The sequence below is a fragment of the Tamandua tetradactyla genome, chromosome 25 (assembly GCF_023851605.1).
Source record: "Tamandua tetradactyla isolate mTamTet1 chromosome 25, mTamTet1.pri, whole genome shotgun sequence".
Taxonomy (NCBI): domain Eukaryota; kingdom Metazoa; phylum Chordata; class Mammalia; order Pilosa; family Myrmecophagidae; genus Tamandua; species Tamandua tetradactyla.
In genome coordinates, this window is record NC_135351.1 from 28010999 (window position 1) to 28029051 (window position 18053).

The following is an 18053-nucleotide window of genomic DNA, read 5'->3' on the forward strand; positions in this document are numbered from 1 at the left end:
CTCCCACTTCTACCCTAGCCTGTTCTGATCACCATGGATTGAGGAAGATACCTTTGGGGTGACTGGGGCTCCCTGGCTTCTAGGTCTCATGACTGGAGGTTGTTCCCTGATGATTAATAGGAGCACCGAGACGTGCTGATTCAGGTAAGTCCGGCAGGGCTGGGAGTCCTCCACCAGGCAGCCCGAGGCTCTACTGCAGGGCTGGCTAACTCAGGCCCTGATCAGGGAAGGGGTTCCCTGCCCCTGCTATTGCCAGAGACTGATCCATCCAGGAACACCTCAGTGATGCTATGATGATCAAAATACCGCCACTTCACATTTGAGAATACTTAAATTTGAGAATACTTAATGGAACTGGAAGAGTTTAGACATTTTGGGAGTTTTTAATTTAACTCCTAATCATTAGTTAAATTGATTTCATTTAACTCCTAATTAGTTAAATTGATTTCATGTTGTCAGAAAATTAAAAATTAAAATGTACTGACACTAAAAAAAAAAAATCAATGGCATTTGAATGAGCTATCATCTAACTATCCTGTGAAGGGACAGGGTAAAAATAAAGAAATACTCTCTTAAACAGGATATCAGTTTGAGACATCTTCCTCCAACCCTAATCCAGCTTTCCTGAAAAGGTACTTACTTTTAGGATATCATCCAGGTGCATGACTTCTTGGTTCAGCGCCTGAAACTCTTTATATTGCTCTTTATGTGGTTCTAATGCGAGGAAAAGCCCATTGAAGGCATCCTCTAAGCTTCCATCTAGAAAGGATCGACAGCCTTCGGACTCCCCGCTGACAGAGCCCTCAAAAAGCAGCCTTTCCGAGGCCACAGGTACCTCTGCTGAGGTGAGCCTCTTCACCAACTGCTTTGTGATGTTTCCTTCAAAAGTGTCCAGTTCCACCGGCTTGAGTTCAGAGGCCTCATCCGATTCTCGCAGAAGGGCCTCTGCAACCTCATTCTCCAGGACCAGGTGGTCAGCCCCAGCGCCCGCAGGCTGAGGGCCAGCCTCAGAGGCAGCCGGCGGGGGCCTCATGTGCACCTCTGCGTGTCCCTCCAGGTGTGACTTTGACCCCTGGCCTTCTGCTGAGGAGTTTCTGGAAGACTCTGAGCCGGTGTCATCTGTGCCCTCACTCTGGGAGGTCAGGCTGCCACGGTTAAGCTCTGCAGGGGTGATGGTAATTTCTGGATTTGCTGAGCATGTGTTGGAGGGAGAGCCAGCCGAGCTGGAAGTGAGGGCACAGCCTCCATTAGGCAGATCAGTGAAGCTGAAGGACAGTGGGGCTTTCTCCTCAGCTGCCTTTCCATTTTCGAAGATGTCATCAGGTAGATTAGACTGTGGATACAAGGCACCTCATTATTATTTTAAATGCACATGATGCATTGGGCATGGTTTATTTCCACAAAATAGAAGCCCATTAAATTTTTTAAAGACAATTCAGGATTTTTGTAATATTAGCATTTTATTTGTTGGTTTCTTCGTGTTTGGCAACAAAACAGAAACAAAAATACAAGCTGCTAAAAACCCTGTTTCCGTTGTTGAATTAGGTAAAAGTTCATTGTACTAATTATTTACTTTTCCATAATTTTCAAAAGAAAAGTGAAGAGGGGTGGCTTATTTCCTAAATCCCAGGATTTCACAATATTTGGCAGCCATAGTTATGAATAACATACTGGATATATTTTTTTCATCAATATTAAAAGACTCCAGTTTTCATGCCTTTTCACTCAAAAGATGTGATGTTCTCGACTGCTTTGGTTTCATAATTCATTTTTGCTATTCTCTACCCCCAAATTCCAAGCTCTTGAAAATACTATTTTACAAAGATTTGATTGTCTATGTAAATTTCATAACCAAACCATAAATGTCAAGGCCAGCAACAAGTTTTATAGATTTTGCAGCTTCTATAAGAATAGAAGAAAAGGAATAAATATTGAACATCTATCTTTCAGAAACACAAACCCCAGGGCTCTCAGGGTGTCTAGAAACACTAAGTCTTCTGCCAACCATGCCTGAGCTGTCTCACAGGTGTGCTTTATGAAGCAGAGCTCTGACGGCAGAGGTCAGAAATATCCAGGTAACAAAGATAATAATTTACGCAGGCATTAAAATAACTGTTAAGTCATCTTTCCTTATACTGTGGTCTTTGTATAGTATTAAGTGCCAAATGTTGCTCTGTGGAAAAGTTTTCATGTGATTTTAAAAAATTTTTTAAATTTAATTTTTTTCATGTGATTTGAGATTAACCACTTCCAAATGGATAATTTTTCTTGGATTTCTGATTAACATTGGCCAGATTTGCATTGAATGTTTTTAAGGTCAACGGTAAGTACCAAGCCAATACTTATTTTAATTTATAATGCCTATTTAATTATATAAAACAAATAGTTATCACAAGGAATAAGCTCAGGAAACAAAATGTACAGCTGATGAAACGGGGAGCAGACAAGTGGAAAAACAAAGGCTCCCTGTTCTCTTGCAGCGGTTTCCTGGTCCTGTCACTGCCACCTCTGAGGCTTCTAGGTCCCAGCCTGTGCAGGTAGGTCAACCCCAACTGTCCATCTGCTCTGGATGGAAGGTGATTTACTTTAACTACAGGATGAGGAAAAGCACATGTCACAAAGTAACTATGCAAGCTCAAGTTCTTCACCTTTAAAACTGAGAGCGATTTGGCTCAATTTGTGATTATCGAACTATGCTCCTCAAAGTTCTGGGGGTGGAGGGAGGGGGTGGAGAAAAGAGTTCCTTCAGGCACTGCATAGGAGGGGCTGGGTTCTGACCTTCCTCTTCTCCCTTCAGCTGAGCAACCCCTTGTTCACTCCAGTTTGCTTTCCCCTCTGTTTGTACCCATTCCCTACCCCCTAACTATGCTTTCAGGAGAGATGAAAGGGGGAGTTTTCGGGAGAATAATGGGCGAAGGCCCAGAGTTCTACTTTCTGGATCTCATGTGTGGAGATCCTTTGGGAATCTCACAGAACCCTCATGTCCTCTAAGTGCTCCAGTCCAGAGGATCCTCTATCTCTTGGTGACTCTAAAGGCACTGGGAGGTATTGGCTATGTCAGGGCAATTGGGGAGTTGCGATCTGTATTTAAATTCCCTAGCCCTCCCCAGTCATCTCTCAATGTCCCACATTTCCCAGCTCAATTTGCACCCACTTGAGTGGCAAGTATTGAATTAGAGGAAGTTGAGATGCCTTCCCCAAGCGGACTTATGGCCTATCAAGGGGACAACCTTATAAAGACACACAACAGCAAGATACAATTATCACTGCAGTATGACTATAATAAGGTAAGGGCCCCAGCATAGGGATGGCCACTCCTGAGAAAGAGGTGGTTCTGGAACTCAGCCTTGGAGCACAGTTAGGCATGGGACAGGAGCAGGGGAAAAAGCTCATTCTAGACTGAATGAAAAGTGTGCGTGCACAGACGTGAGATCCTGAAAGAGCGTGGAGACTTTGGAGGACAATGGGAAGTACAGGGTTGTTCCAGGAGAGGATGCAGAGTGGAGAAGTGAGAGCTGGGCCTGTAGCAGTAGACTGTTCCAGGTGGGAACAGTTGCTCTGAGGACCTTTGTGTTCAACTAAAAGGCCATAGGAAACCCAATTTTTCTCTAATCTTGCTCTTGTTTAAATTATGCTATTAAAACCTCTACCAACTCATCTCACATCTAGGATAGCAGCATGAATACACATACACATTACACTGATAGCATACAACTATATTAGCTATATTGCCTTTGCCTTTGGTACATATTATTTTTGCATCCTGTATAGTCTTACCATTTTCCTTTGAAACACCACTAGTGTTTGGTTCTTTCATCTGTGTTTTTTTTACTCAATGAATGACTAAGATGCAATTTTTATTAGTAACCAGAAAAGTTTTAATCCTTTTCTCTCTGGACAAAGATTACTTTATATGTCTTTAAAGAGGAATATTCTCTCCATATTAATGCATGTGCATAGGAATATATATGTATGTATACACACTTGTGACATAATACATAACATGTATATGTGTGTATATGTATATGTATTTACAAATGTGTATGTATAGTAACGTATATATACACATATATGTATATCTATTTATATGTATCTGTGTGTATATATATATAATATATAGCATATAACATTGATGAATGTGAATGAAAGGGCTTTTTTTAGAAAATTAATAAGCACTATAATAAACTAAGACTAAGAACCTTTTTATGTGATTGTGAAAACCTTGTGTCTGATGCTTCTTTTATCTACCTTGTCAACAGACAAGTAGAACATATGGAATAAAAACAAATAATAGGGGGAACAAATGTTAAAATAAATTTAGTTTGAAATGCTAATGAAAGCGAGGGATAAGGGGTATGGTATGCAAAATCTTTTTTTTCCCTATTTTCGTTTTATTTCTTTTTCTGTTGTCTTTTTATTTCTTTTTCTGAATTGATGCAGATGTTCTAAGAGATGATGAATATGCAACTAAGTGATGATATTGTGAATTACTGATTATATATGTTAATGTTTTAGTTCGTTTGTTAAATTTTTTTTAATTAATAAATAAATTTTTTTAAAAAAAGAATCTTTTTAAATAAAATTTGTTCCTGTAAAATTGATTTAAATCCTTATGAGTTCCTCAAATGCCAGTCCTTGAACATCCAAACTGTGCATCAACGCTGATAAACTTATTTAACTACTGAAATCAAATCTACTTTGACCATAACTACAATTGTATTTTTTTTAATGAAAATCTTGTTACCATGGATATCTTTGCCACAGTGGAGAAAAACATCACAGCACAAAAAACAGGGCTCATTAGAAGAGAAGGACAAACCTGAGCGGCATGCATGACCAAGCTTTCCACCCCCAGGACAGGACAGAGTCAACCCTTTGCCCAACCCAGTGAGAGAAATAGAGAAAATGAAACAAGAGACATGCAAAAAGCAGACATGCCACAAGCCCCCGCAGTCAAGCACTGACGCTGCAGCAGACCACACTCACGGAGAACTCTAGCACGGCCTTGGGGCTCAGCCTGAGGGAGGGCAGGTCACCGAAAGAGCGGCTGCGGCGCAGCTTGGCAAAGAAAGTGTCTTGCAAGGCACTCAAGACAGACAGCCGCCTTGGCTTGTCTGGTGAAGGATGTAACCATTTCTTCAGAAGTCAAAGCAAGATTGGGGAGTTAGTGGACAGCATCAGGTTACGATGTTAGCTTTTTAACAAGGTTCTTTTTTGCATTAGCAAGCCTTTTTGATTAAAACAAGGAGGTTATTATTCACATCAACATCTTTAAAAGGCTGGCATTAGAGAAGGTTTAGGGAAGTTTCTATGTTTTTATCAAAACAGTAGGTAAAACAGGGGGAGGGGAAAGAAAAGACAGAGGAGGTTTGCCTCTGGTACATACATGGCTAAAGGCCTATATTCTGTGATTAGGGCAAATTTTAAGGATAATATTATTGGGAACATTGAGAATCCCTCGCATCATACTTTAAGCATTTCAAATATGGGGTGCAAGTACTGGCTCAGGCTCATCCATCTCAATTCCAGAGACAGCACTGAACTTACGAAAAAAGAGTGCTCTTTGAAGGTGGGTGTTTCCGGGGTTCCCTGGCTGTATATGGACATTCTCCTCTGGAGGGCCGCCGCCCTGTTCCCCGCTCCTGACGATGGGGTCATGTCTTCCACGTCAAATGGACTGCAAAACACAGGTCTTCATTTGTCATTTGTTACACTTGTAATCACCAGACCTTGGGGCAGATGTGGTTGGTGTGAACTGGGCTGTTTTTGGCCAAATTGGCTTGTCAGAAATACACCAATACAGAAAAAGAATGGAGGGCAGGAAACTGACTCTGGACTCACCAAACAGACCAGAGATTACTATCAGTGATTTAAACACAATTTATTGGCCATCTGTAAATCTAGATGTATCTGTTTCCTCTTTAAGAACAGAAATATCAGCATATTAATGCTTGCCCTAATCCAACAAGATGTTGAAGATTAATTGGGGAAAAAAGTCTCCAAAAACTGAGTTTTCTAGGGGTAGATGCTTTAACAATACAAGAGATTAACAGATTATTGTTCAGTCCTACAGAAAACATTCAAAAATAGAAGCCGATTCATTTCAGTTGACACAGAGCTACTTGTGTGATTGAGGCGAGAATAGCATCCTGCTTGCAGTGACTCCACTTACCATCACTGCCATCCCATTCATCCTGCAGGAGGAACAATCTGATACTGGAGATGTCAATGACTACAAATTATGGGGAGGGAAGGGCCAGGCAACAGATGTGGGCACTATTTTGATGACAATGCAACCGGGTCTTGGCTGTTTTCATGCTTGACTCTCGATATTGTAAAGGAGACCCTGGATTTTAATACCCACAGCCATGGTTTACTGAGTAATATATCAGGGGATAATAGCCAAAGTTTTGAGCAACTAGTGTTAAATTCATCATGACCTTTCTCAGTGGGTGACTTCAGAAAACCAGTTTTTCAGTTCATTGCTTTGAAAGAAGGTATCCCTTGCCCTTTGGAAATAACCTATTTCGGTAAATAAGATTTTGGAGGGACTAAGGGTATTAAGTATTTTCCCAGGCAGTGTGAGGTGAGGTTTATGAGATAAAGAGGGATAAACAATGAGATCATCATGGTGAGAACAGGATCTCTCTGAGGTTAAACTTTCTCACATTGGACCATATCTTCTTCCAAATAAGTCTACAACGCAAGCCATAATTCTCTTTAAGTACTAAAAGGCAGAGGGGAGGGAGGGAGGGAAGGAGGTGGAATAAAATATTTAAAAATAGGAAGTAGAGGAGGACAGTAGTGATACGACACAGGCTTCTCAAGACTGGGCATGAGCATCCCCTGGCGAACTTGACTCTGGTGGAGACTGAGATTCTGCTTTTCTAACAAGTTCCCTGGTGAGGCTGGTGGCCCGTGGACCACCCTTTCAGTACCACCATCTTGTAGCACATATTTCTATGTGAGGAAACCGAAAGGGGCAACTTACTACCAGGCGATTTCCAGGTTCAGTTTGATGGTGCCAAGGTCATTGATGTCAACAGCCACCACCTGAGGATGGGCTGCAAACAAGTCTTTGGTCTCACAGGTTACACTGCCCACCAGGATGTGAGATGCTAGCCCCTTGAGCTCTGTGACCTGGGAGAGAAAGCAAGAGCGCCTTACATGGCAGCAGAGGAGAAAGGTAGAGATATTCTTTACTTTTTCTTTTTGTTTCTTAGCCAGTTTTTTTTTTATGTTTCCTTTTTTTTCCAGAATCACATTAGAAATCAGAGGTAGATATCTCTAAAGCCCATTATGGTAGGCTGAATTATGTACCTGCCCCCCCACCAAACACATGTTCTTAATCTGCATTCCTGTGGGTGTGAACCGATTCTTAACAGGACTTCGTGACATTGCTATTTTTAGTTAAATTATGACCCAACCAAATGAGGTTGAGTCTTAATCAGATTAGTGGAGCTCTTTACAAGTAGAATAATTCAGATATAGTGAGTAGGAGGAGCTGGAATCCTGAAGACAGTGAGAACCTGGAAGAGAAAAGAGAGGACATTGCCACGTGCCAGGAGAGCCAAGGAACGCAAGCGTTGCCAGGCAACCAGAACGCTACTGAGCTGGGAGGAGGCATGCATGTCGCCCGGCTTCTGAAACCGTGAGACAATAAATTCCTTTTGTTAAAGCCAACCCATTAGGTGGCATTTGTTACAGCAGCCTGTTTAGTTCACAGTGGGTGTCATGTGATATGTTTGGGGTGCAGAGAGAAGGCTGTGGGATGGAGGAGCAATAGGCAGACATTGCTGGTAAAAAGTCCCCACCAAACTGGCTCACCCAGCATGGCACCAGGAAAGACACTGGGCAAGGAAAGGCAATCACAACACTCTACCTTGATGGAAATTAATCCAACTATCAGGGGCAGGAAAACCATTTCTTCTCCATCCCAGCTCTGTTTGCCATTTACTTCTATTTTGCCTTTCAGTTTCCACCTTTGTCGGCCATACTTCATGAAAATCTAGGGAGAAGAAATCAAAGGACCTTCATATTCCACTGTCCCACCCACCTTCCCAACCCAAACACCAAGACCCAAAGGGCAATAAAAATAGCAACCGCAGCTCTTCCCTTCTCCATTGTCTCCACTCCACCCCACTGTATCCCTTCCTCCACATCTCCTGGGCTCTGGAAGGTGGAGCAGATGGCAAGTGGAGAGAGACTTTTAAAAAGGAATAAACTCTGTTTCTCTAAGACAGAGGGAGTGGAGGGTTTTCTTTAGTATTGCACAGTGCCTTTCGGCTCACTCATGTCAAATAGTTCTTTCTCTTGTTAATTCTGTGTTAAAAGAACAGCCATTGGGGTTAATTCTCCACACTCCCAGCTCCTTTGGAAAGATGAGAAACTTCCAGCCAAAACCTACTTAACATCAGAAGCAAGAAATAAGACATCCTCCCTCTAGAAGAGGGAGATGGTGCTGGACGTGGACTTTGAAACCCTACATAGTCTGGGGAGAGGGGTGAGTCTCTCCTAGGTTTGAGAGCTGTAGAGTTTAGGGAAAGATGCTTCTTTTTTTAATCTCCAAGAGGTATGATTATAGAGCGCTTTAGAGGAGACAGACACAATTATCATATAAATTCCCATTCGAATATGTCTCCTGGGGAAAACGTAAAATACTTTTTACTTTATGGAGTACATTGTTATAAAGAAAGATCTAGACACTATGATTCTTCAGTTATGATCCTGGGTTGGATTTTGGGTCAGAATAAAAAACTGCTATAAATTATAATACTGGGATGATTGGTAAAATAGGAATATAGACCATCTTTTACATGACATTAGCTGAAGTGCCAATGTTATACACCCTGGTGCTGAAAATTGTAGAAGGATTCTATGAGAAAACGACCTTTCAGTCATAGGACAATTTAGGGTGAAGGCTTATAATGTCTGTGCTTATTTAAAAGAGTTAAAAAATAGTTCAGCAACAAATAAAATAAGAAATTAAAGTAAATGTAGCACGTTAAAAGTTGGTGAATCTAAATGAAGAGTGTATGAGAGGTCTTGTACCAATCTCAAAAATTTCTAATTTGCTTAATTTCTTTTTTTTCCCCTAAAACAATAATGACAATTGCCCCTTATCCTTCAAGATCTCAATTCCATCATCTAGAATGACTCAGTACTCACTTCATATTGATCTCCAGGACACAGGCGAGCAAAGCCAGCCAGACCTGTAAGAAAGCAGTTGGGATATGAACTGTAGAAAATATTTATTCTCTTTACAAACCCACAATGGCACATTTTAAAGACTCAGGTAAAGTCACTAGCCTTTCCTGAAAACCCATATAACATTTCTGTGGGATTACCTGAGGAAACACCCATTATAGAGAATTCCATCTGGCTCAGCTAGAGGGGACATTCCTTGATGGAATGATGAAGAGGTCGTTTCTGGGGCAGGATATGCTGTTACAGTGGGAGTGAGAGGTTGGCTCTCACTTTGGCTTATTTAAGGTCCGGTCAGGTTCTAGTATCAGAATATTAGGACCCAAAAGAAACATTAATTTGTTTACCAACATATTTCCATGACAATTAAATTGCATTCTTGCCTTTCTTACTGACCCAAGATTAGTGATTTCTAGTAAACGTCTCCCATTTGGGGAAAGATTCCACATACGTATTGTCCCTGCTTCTCCCCAATTCACTCATTCTTCTGTTTTCCTTATCTTTTTTACCTGACATAATGATAGGATCATCTATTGTGTTATGAAATCAGGGAGGACGGATTATGATCTACATGAAACCAAACCAGCCAAACTAAACCAAACTAACCAACAAATGACAACAAACAACTCCACCCTCAAAATGAAGATAGGGGCCTTTCTTCTACCACCAAGTCCAGCAAGTCATTTCTAATCCAGGATGACAGCTGGGGAAGGGGCAAGAACAAATCTCATCAGACTTGATGGCCGCCATCTTAGGACATCTCAGGAACTCTGGGTTTGATCATCTTTTTCTTTCTTTTAAAAATATTTATTGACAGTTCACTGTATGTGAAGGTCCATTATGCTAGACACTAGGGTAACAATCTTGAAATTAAGAGATTTTATAGATACTATAAAGCAGATCAAAATATAGTTAAAACCCAAAGGAATGGAACAGACAGAACTTGTAGGCAGTAAGATGGAGTTAAACCTGAGGTTGATTTTTTTTTGGGGGGGTGGGGGTGCATGGTCCCGGAATCGTACCCAGGTCTCCCACATGGAAGGTGGGCATTCTAACCACTGAACTACCCATGTGCCCGAGGTTGATTTTTATTTTGTCTACCAGCTAGCCTATGCTAGATAATTTACTTAACACCAGTTTCTCCATTTTTAACATGAGGATAGCAACGTCTGTCTAATGACAGTTGTTTGCAAGAAGAGAGGGCAACTGGTACATAGGAAGTGCTTAATAAGTGGTAACAATTATATATTCAGGAGTGGGATGATTCTATTTATTGAGTACATGCCATATGCTGTTCATTTTAAAAGATGTTATCTATATGAAAAGAGAGAGCCAATGACACATGGGAGGGGTAGCAAGGGAGAGCCAGTAAAAGGAAATATTTCCTTTGTGGTGTATTTTGAATTTTTATGAGAATGTATTGCTTATATAATTTAAGAAAAGGAAAAGATACTATCTCATTTAAGGTAGGGAAGTTTCATGGAGGAAGGTGGCAATTGCGTAACAGACTTTCACCACAGTAAAACGGTGGTAAAATTGTGGGGATGCTTCCAGGCTTAGGGAATATCATGTATCCATCCAACAAATATTCCTTGCACTTCTGTCACGTGTTGAGCATGAACAGAGGTGTGGGGAGGAAGTAAGCAAGTCACGTGCACACAGTGAATACAGAGTTCTGTTAACTCATCAACAGAAGCTTTTCGGTAATCCCGGCTTTGCATTCATCTGTTTTCCAGAGTTAATGGGGCTGTTTCTGTGCCCATCACAGCGCAAGGCCAGCTGCACCCAGAGGACCCAAAGATTGAAAGTTTTAATCGAGGAACGAGGCAAATTTAATAAAAGTGGGCAAAAATCTTTATCACTTTTTCATTTTCTGATGAAAAGAGCTAACAAAATTATATGACTAAAAATCCCAATTAAGAATCGAATGAAAAAATGGTAGTGAGCTTCTAATAAAAGTCAATATTTATGGTATAATATTAAGTAAAAAGAGAAGGATACAAAAACTTAACGTTGAGTATAACCTCCACTACATAAAAATCATCCGTAAGAAAAAAGTCTAGAAAAAACATACACCAAACTTACAAATAATTATATCTTTTAGGACGGGATTATGGAGAACTTTTAAGTTTTGACATTAGGTGGTAATTTTTATTTGAATTTTTTTTGAAGATCATGTATTTATTTTCTAATAAAAAAGATATTTTAAAAATCACACATATTGGCAAGCAGTACATGGAGGTAAGAGTAGATGGATGCTCAAAATTTTAAAAAGTTCAGCACTGGGTGGAGAGATTTTGTATGATTTTAATTTTTTCCTATTTATTTCTCAATGTTTGAATAAATGAAATGGTATTACTTAAAAATGGTACTACATTCAGGTGTGACAGTCTCCCTGGCAGCATGGGAGATGACTCCCAAGGATGAGCCTGGCCCTAGCACTGTGGGATCAATAATACCATCCTGACCAAAAGGGGGAAAAGAAATGGAACAAATAAGGTATCAGTGACTCAGAGAGTTCAAATGTCACTCTTACGTAAACTTCAGTTAGACAGTGCTCCTTACATACGTTCCAAACCCCAATCAAAACCATTCCAGCCAATTCAAAAGAACACCTAGGGCATTGTGTAAGGTTCTACAAAGGTTCCATGCACTAGGGTAACTTTCCAGAAACCTACAACCTGCAGATGGGTCTCTGGATCAGGTAAGTCCTGAAAGACAGAGGGGCCAGCTGCTCCAGAACATCAACTAGTTCCATCCCCTATACCGTATTATTGACAGCCCCTTCCAATATGAAAAAACTAGAATGGCCATAGCCCAAATCCCACAAAAAGTGGGAGAAAGATCACAGGTGATGGAGGAGTTATATAGAGAAGGTAGGGTTTAACAAATGAGTATGATTGCTGAATTATTACACTGATATTTCTTTTAGTGTCTAGTATCTTAGAGCAGCTAGAAGTAAAAACCTAAAATTGGAATTGTAACCCATACAATATCTGAAATCTGTTCTACAACTAATTGTGCGATGTGCTTTGAAATTTGTTGTTTTTTAGTATATATGTTATTTTTCACACACACAAAATATATATTTCTTCTCGTCTCCAGTGTTTTGGAGCAGCTAGAAGGAAAAATCTGGTATAGTGGAATGGTAACCCATAACAAACTCTGACATCTGTTCTTATCTACTTATTGACGTGTACTTTGAAAATCATTGATTTTTTGTTTGTATATATGTTTTACTTAACAATAAAAAAAATTGCTAAAAAAATTTAAAACAGGTATTCCAGAAGACTAGAACAATTCTCCCTGTTTACCTAGTGATTTCACACGGGCAGTCTTGGAGGAAGTAAAGAGGCAAAGACTCTTGCACATCCGTTCCATGCCAAATAATAGGACATATTAATTTTTTGGTTCCATTTGTGACCTTTGAATTCCCGGTTATTTTATGTTAGTTTAAACATGATTTGTCCTATGCAAATTTGATGGGGATAGTATTATAGAGACATTGTGTTTTCTCTTCTACAACTAGCCCGGTTAGGTGTGAGCCTGATTGTTGAATAAGTGAGTCTGATTTTCATCTGACTGATGGATATGGCTTGGTTAAGATGGAGAAAGGGATGCTTAAAAAAGCACTTGCTTTTATGCCACCATCTGTCAGTAGGTGGCAGCGACTCACCAGCTCGCCGTGCCTTCCCGCCCATGGAGCCAATCCAGCCTTCACTAATAATTAGAACACAACAAGCCACTTAAAAAGACTCATGAAATAAGAGCAGGATTAAAGAAGCTAATTTTTACTAATAATTTTCTGGAAGATTTAGTTGGTCTTCTTTTTTTTAATACTTCTCAAAGAAAGCACAATTGACAGGCTTTTATAAATCCAAAGCTGAATGTGCTAATTCTACTAAAATTCAAAGTGCTCTTTAAAAACCTCTGCAGATGAGTTCGGAATTAATCCATGGCCTGTTTACCTGTGCAATTACAACAGAAGGCTGGATAAAAAGAAAACTGACCTGATAATGTTGCTATATAAAGGTGAGTAAAAGGGAAAATCCTGTCAAAGTTATTAATTTTTCCCCTTTCAAAATTAGCAGAAATTTCATATCCAAATGAATTAATTGAATGGGAAAAAGGAACTTGGTAGTGATATTTTTGAACTTCTCAGCCCATGTTATTAAAGCAAAATTTCTTAATGCTTTCTCAGCACTTTTGTGATCACTGCTGTGCTGTACTGTCTAGAAAGCTGTCATTAAGGACACTCAGTAAACCTCCAAGGGATGAGAGGGCTAGGTGAATTTTATTTCCACCGTGCATGCTCTTGTGGCTTCTATGTTCTACCACACACCAGCATCACTGGTGTCACAGCTCTTTCCCAGCCCCCTTCGGAGGGCCCAGATGCTATAGTGTACAGCCGCCCACCCTTTCCTTCCTTTGCTTAGAGACCATGCTGCTGGAAGAACACTCCCAATGCTTTTTCTCCAGTTCTGTGATGATCCTCCTTTCCAAGAATGACACTTCCTACTCCAAGGAAAACAGCCAAATAGCTGAACAGTAGAGGCTCCCATCTCAGACCTTGCTGATTTTTTTTCACCAGACATAAATAATGCAGAATTGCCAGCCCGCTGATAGTTCTTCTCTCTCCAGGGTTCTGATCTCTTCTCACTACCCTGAAAACTGAAGAGGATCTTGCACTCAGGCCAGAACAGATGTTTGGATATACACAGTGCCTAGAACTTTATGTGAACTAAGTACAACAATTGCGAAAAGAGTCACTTCTCTCTAAGGGACCACACTGCTTAACCTCTATGGTGGAATATGAATCTGGTTCTCCGTCTCTCAGCCTGACATTCAAGGTTCTTCACAATCTTGGCCCACATAACTCTCCACAACTCTTCTCCCAACAGCACTTCAGCCACAGCAGTCTACCTGGCATTCTGAGCATACTTTCCCCCGTTTTGGTGAGTGCTATTCCAGTGTGATTTCAACTGCCCAGAAGGACAGTCCATCGAAGATTACGTTATGGAGACTTCTTCCCCCCTGCTCTCCTTCCCCAGATAGGTCAGTGGCACCCCTACCCCTAGCCTAGTAATGGCACTCCACACCACTGGTCTAGCAGGTTATTCATTCCATTGCGTTAGAATGCAGGCTTATATGGCCATTTCCTCCAGCAGGCTGTGGGGAACCCAAGGCCAGGCGCCTTTATTCATCAGGACAGAAACTAGTCCTTGGCCTAAAACAGAAACTCTGTAAGTGCTTGAAACTTATCTTTGATCATTACCCTATTCCCCATCTTAAAAAAAAAAAAAAAAAGGGTCTTTGTCTATGTGTTGAGGGGTGGAGAGAAAAGGGAAGTATGCAAAGGTGTGGCAAGAGGAAGTTGAGGTTACTAGGTCTGAGAATACTATGAAATAGTCTCAGTTTCTGTCAATATGTTTATTGAGCATGGTTATTTTTGCCAGAATAAGTAATACAAGAAAGTAGCTAAATGCAAAGATATAGGATTTCTTGGCAGCATGAGGGGGTGTTTTAGTCTACCAAAGCTGCCAGAATGCAACACACTAGAGATGGATTGGCTTTTAATAAAAGGGGATTTATTTACTTAAAAAGATACAGTTCTTCAGAGGAAAAGCAGCTAACTTTCATCTGAGATTCTTTCTAACACGGGAAGGCACAAGGTAATCTCTGCTGGCCTTCCCTCCAGACTTCTGGGTTCCAACAACTTTCCCTGGGGTGATTTCCTTTCTGCATCACCAAAGGCCTGGGCTGAGCTGCAGGTGCCGAGATGAGTATGCTGAGCTGCTTGGGCTGTGCTGCGTGGACCTCTCTCATTTAAGCACCAGCCAATGAAATCAAACATCATTTATTGCAGCAGGCACTCCCCCTAGCCAACCACAGATGTAATCAGTGGCAGATGAGCTTCACATGCCATTGGCTCATGTCCACAGCAACAGAACTAGGCACCTTCACCTGGCCAAGTTGACACCTGAACCTAACTAAAACAGGGGGCTTCCCTTTATCAGGGGAGAAGATTTCCCGGGATATACCTACAAAAGGCTTCACAGACGTAGTTTCCAAGTTTTCATGTTAGATTAGAAAAGTAGAAGGGAGATAAGTCAACAAAAAAGGAGAATGAGTTTCAGGTCCTGGAGGGCCCTAGAGTCCAGGGAGAAACAAAGGAAGCAGAGAAGGCAGGAAAGAGAGACCATGGCAGCGAGGCAGAGATAGAAGAGCAGGGGCAACAGAAAGTTCTGTCAGTCCATCTTTAGAACCCAGTGCTATTATTTAGCTAGGTGGCTGGGTGACTCCAGTGGATGACAGGATTCCTACTAACAACCAGGCTTGAGGCCCCAGATCTGGCAGATGGGGTGCCTTTCGTCCCCATTGCTTCCAGGGTATCTGTGTGCACTCAGTGAGAGAGTGTCTTCCCACCCAGGACACCATTTTTGGGACAACAGTTTATAGTATCTGCTCTGCTCTGTTAAAACCTCCAGCCTAATAAGGGGTAGGTGATGGGAAGTCAGTTCTAAGACTGACTCCAACTTACAGTGTGACTTCTGGGACAAGTCATTTAACCTCTCTGAGCCTCCCTTTCCCAACTGTAAAATGAGGAAATTACCACTCCACCAAAAATTGATGGTTTGACAATTGTTAGCATCAGAAGCAGATGAGACATAGTCCCCATTGTATTAACAGTGATAAGATGTGCATGATCGGAATTTTTTTTAGGCTGTGAGTTCTGCAGCTGCACTCATCTGCAGGGCTTATGCGTGAGTGCCGGGGGGGAAGTGAAGGAAGCATTTTCTGCTAAACACTGATTCAGGGCAGTATTCCCTCCCGCCCACCCCCGAATCAGGCTGCTTATGTAATCGTCCTCAGTTTAAAAAATATTCCAGGGCCCCATCCCAGAACCTTGGGTTTTGATTTGCTGGGGTGGGGTCAAGGCCTGAGTGGCTTGGGAACTGCTGAACAGGTGAGGACTCCAAAATGAAGAGAATGGACCTAAAAATCTAAAAAGAGAACAGAAGTAAAAAAAAGTTTTGAGAGGAAAGACATCGAAATAACAAATGGATTCCCTATAAGATCTGCCAGAAGAGAGGTATATATGCCCATTTGGAAAGCAAGGTCAAGGTCGTTCTTATTCCAGGTATACTCCCTTCCCAGAAGCTCTCACAGATCCTGCAGAATACTTGACAGAGAAATTTCCCTCCTGAGTTAGATGACTCATTTGAAAATGAAGCTCTCCTGTTGAGTACTTTTGAGAAAAGTCCCCCTTCTTTACGCCCTTAATTGCATAAAACAGACAAGAGGGTGATTAAATCGCCATTAGCAACCCAGGGATCAAGCTGCTAAGAAACCTCAGAAAAAGAAATGTTTCATGAACACCAGCCCCCTTCACTGCAGCGGAATATGCCAGAATTAAAAAGAAAACTGGACTAGCTGTGATGACTGCTTATTTGACAGCTCTATTTGGCTACTGAGCCTTAAATCTGACAACACATAGGCGGTACTCCATTTTCTAAAACCAGAGTCTCTTTTGTTTCTGAAGATAGATCAATATTGTTTCTTGTTTGGAACCTTCTGTAATAACCACTGAAAGGCACTGGGTAGGAGAGGAAAATGCCTAATCCACCATGGGAGTAACAGCAAAAATCAGTAGGCAGTTTACACAGTTTACAGGAAACATGGGTGATCAAGGAACTATTTAAATGACATCATAAAGAAACCAACAGACAAGTCCAGAATGTGGGACATTCTTTACAGCAATTGTTTCTACAACAAGTCAACGGTAGGAAAAGGGGTAGGATGGGGTGGGTCGGTCTGTTTCTGATTAAAGGAAACCTAAAAGATTACTTAGCAATCAATTATAATGCATGGACTTTGTTTGGATCCTGATTTGAACAAAAAAACTGTAAAAAGCATTTTTGAGACAACTGTGGAAATCTGATAATGGAATGGGTTAATTACAAAGATATCTTTGCTAGATGTGATAATATGATAGTAATGGGCATTGTGGTTATGTATGAAAATGTCCCTATTCTTTACACATTGCACATAGAAGTAAACCAGGGTAGACTGGCCTATCTGGACTTTATTTTAAACTATGTCATTGAAGTAAAAACAAAACGGAAGAAGCATATGTGGCAAAATCTTGCTAATCATTAAATCTAGGTGATGGGTTTTATGAAGATGCATTGTAATATTTTGTCTATTTTTGTGAATGTTTGAAATTTTGTTGTAGTTTTTTAAGTATGAAGGCAAGCCTCAGGATGAGAAGATTCTGGAGCATCACTAAATTAACATAAGTGGGGATTGTTGAGAGTGGGTGGCCCAGTATCTTTGCAAGGAGAAATAAAAATAATGTGTGCTCCTAAATTCAAGGAGCTCTGCAGAAATTCCTTCTTAATCTCTCTGAGAGGCGGAAAAAGAATACCTTTCATCTTGATGGAGAACTCTCCCAGCAGATTCTCTAACTCCGCTTCAATGGTGCACATATTCTGTAAAGAGGACAGGAGATGCATGCAGCATTAGCACTTGCTTCCTTTTACGCAACAGCTCAAAGCACAGCACGTTGCACAAACAAGAGACAAGTATTCACCTGTTTGCAATGAGTTACACTGCAATGCCTGTAAATTATTCTTTTTTAAAAAGCAGCTTTGAGATATATTTGCATACAGTCCATCCCAAAGGGTACAATCAATGGCTTTAAGTATATTCACAGAGTTGTGCATTCATCACCACAATCAAGTTTAGAACATTTTCATTACTCCAAAAAAGAAAAATCCCATACCCCTTAGCAGCTATCTTTCAGTCCCTCTATGCTTCCCCATCCCTACATGACCACTAATCTATTT

General features: G+C 40.8%; 1 protein-coding gene and 1 long non-coding RNA gene across 9 annotated transcripts in view; one reads left to right on the forward strand and one right to left on the reverse strand.

Annotated features, from left to right (window-relative positions):
• Window positions 1–18053, reverse strand: part of RIPOR2 (RHO family interacting cell polarization regulator 2) — a 252946-nt gene that overhangs the window by 43100 nt on the left and 191793 nt on the right. For 7 of the 8 annotated variants that reach the window (XM_077143790.1, XM_077143791.1, XM_077143793.1 and 4 more), the window contains 6 exons: window positions 17633–17696; window positions 9169–9212; window positions 7883–8008; window positions 6992–7140; window positions 5548–5677; window positions 641–1333 (listed from right to left, as the gene is read on the reverse strand). In XM_077143790.1, the coding sequence (XP_076999905.1) occupies window positions 641–1333; window positions 5548–5677; window positions 6992–7140; window positions 7883–8008; window positions 9169–9212; window positions 17633–17696 (1206 nt within the window). Of the gene's footprint in view, window positions 1–640; window positions 1334–4986; window positions 5137–5547; window positions 5678–6991; window positions 7141–7882; window positions 8009–9168; window positions 9213–17632; window positions 17697–18053 lie in introns of all 8 variants that reach the window. The other variant, XM_077143797.1, reaches the window with a different exon arrangement.
• On the forward strand, window positions 7442–11111 carry LOC143669194 (uncharacterized). Its single transcript, XR_013168775.1, has 4 exons — window positions 7442–7651; window positions 9132–9295; window positions 9729–9978; window positions 10941–11111. It is a non-coding gene; the product is annotated as an uncharacterized LOC143669194 (long non-coding RNA).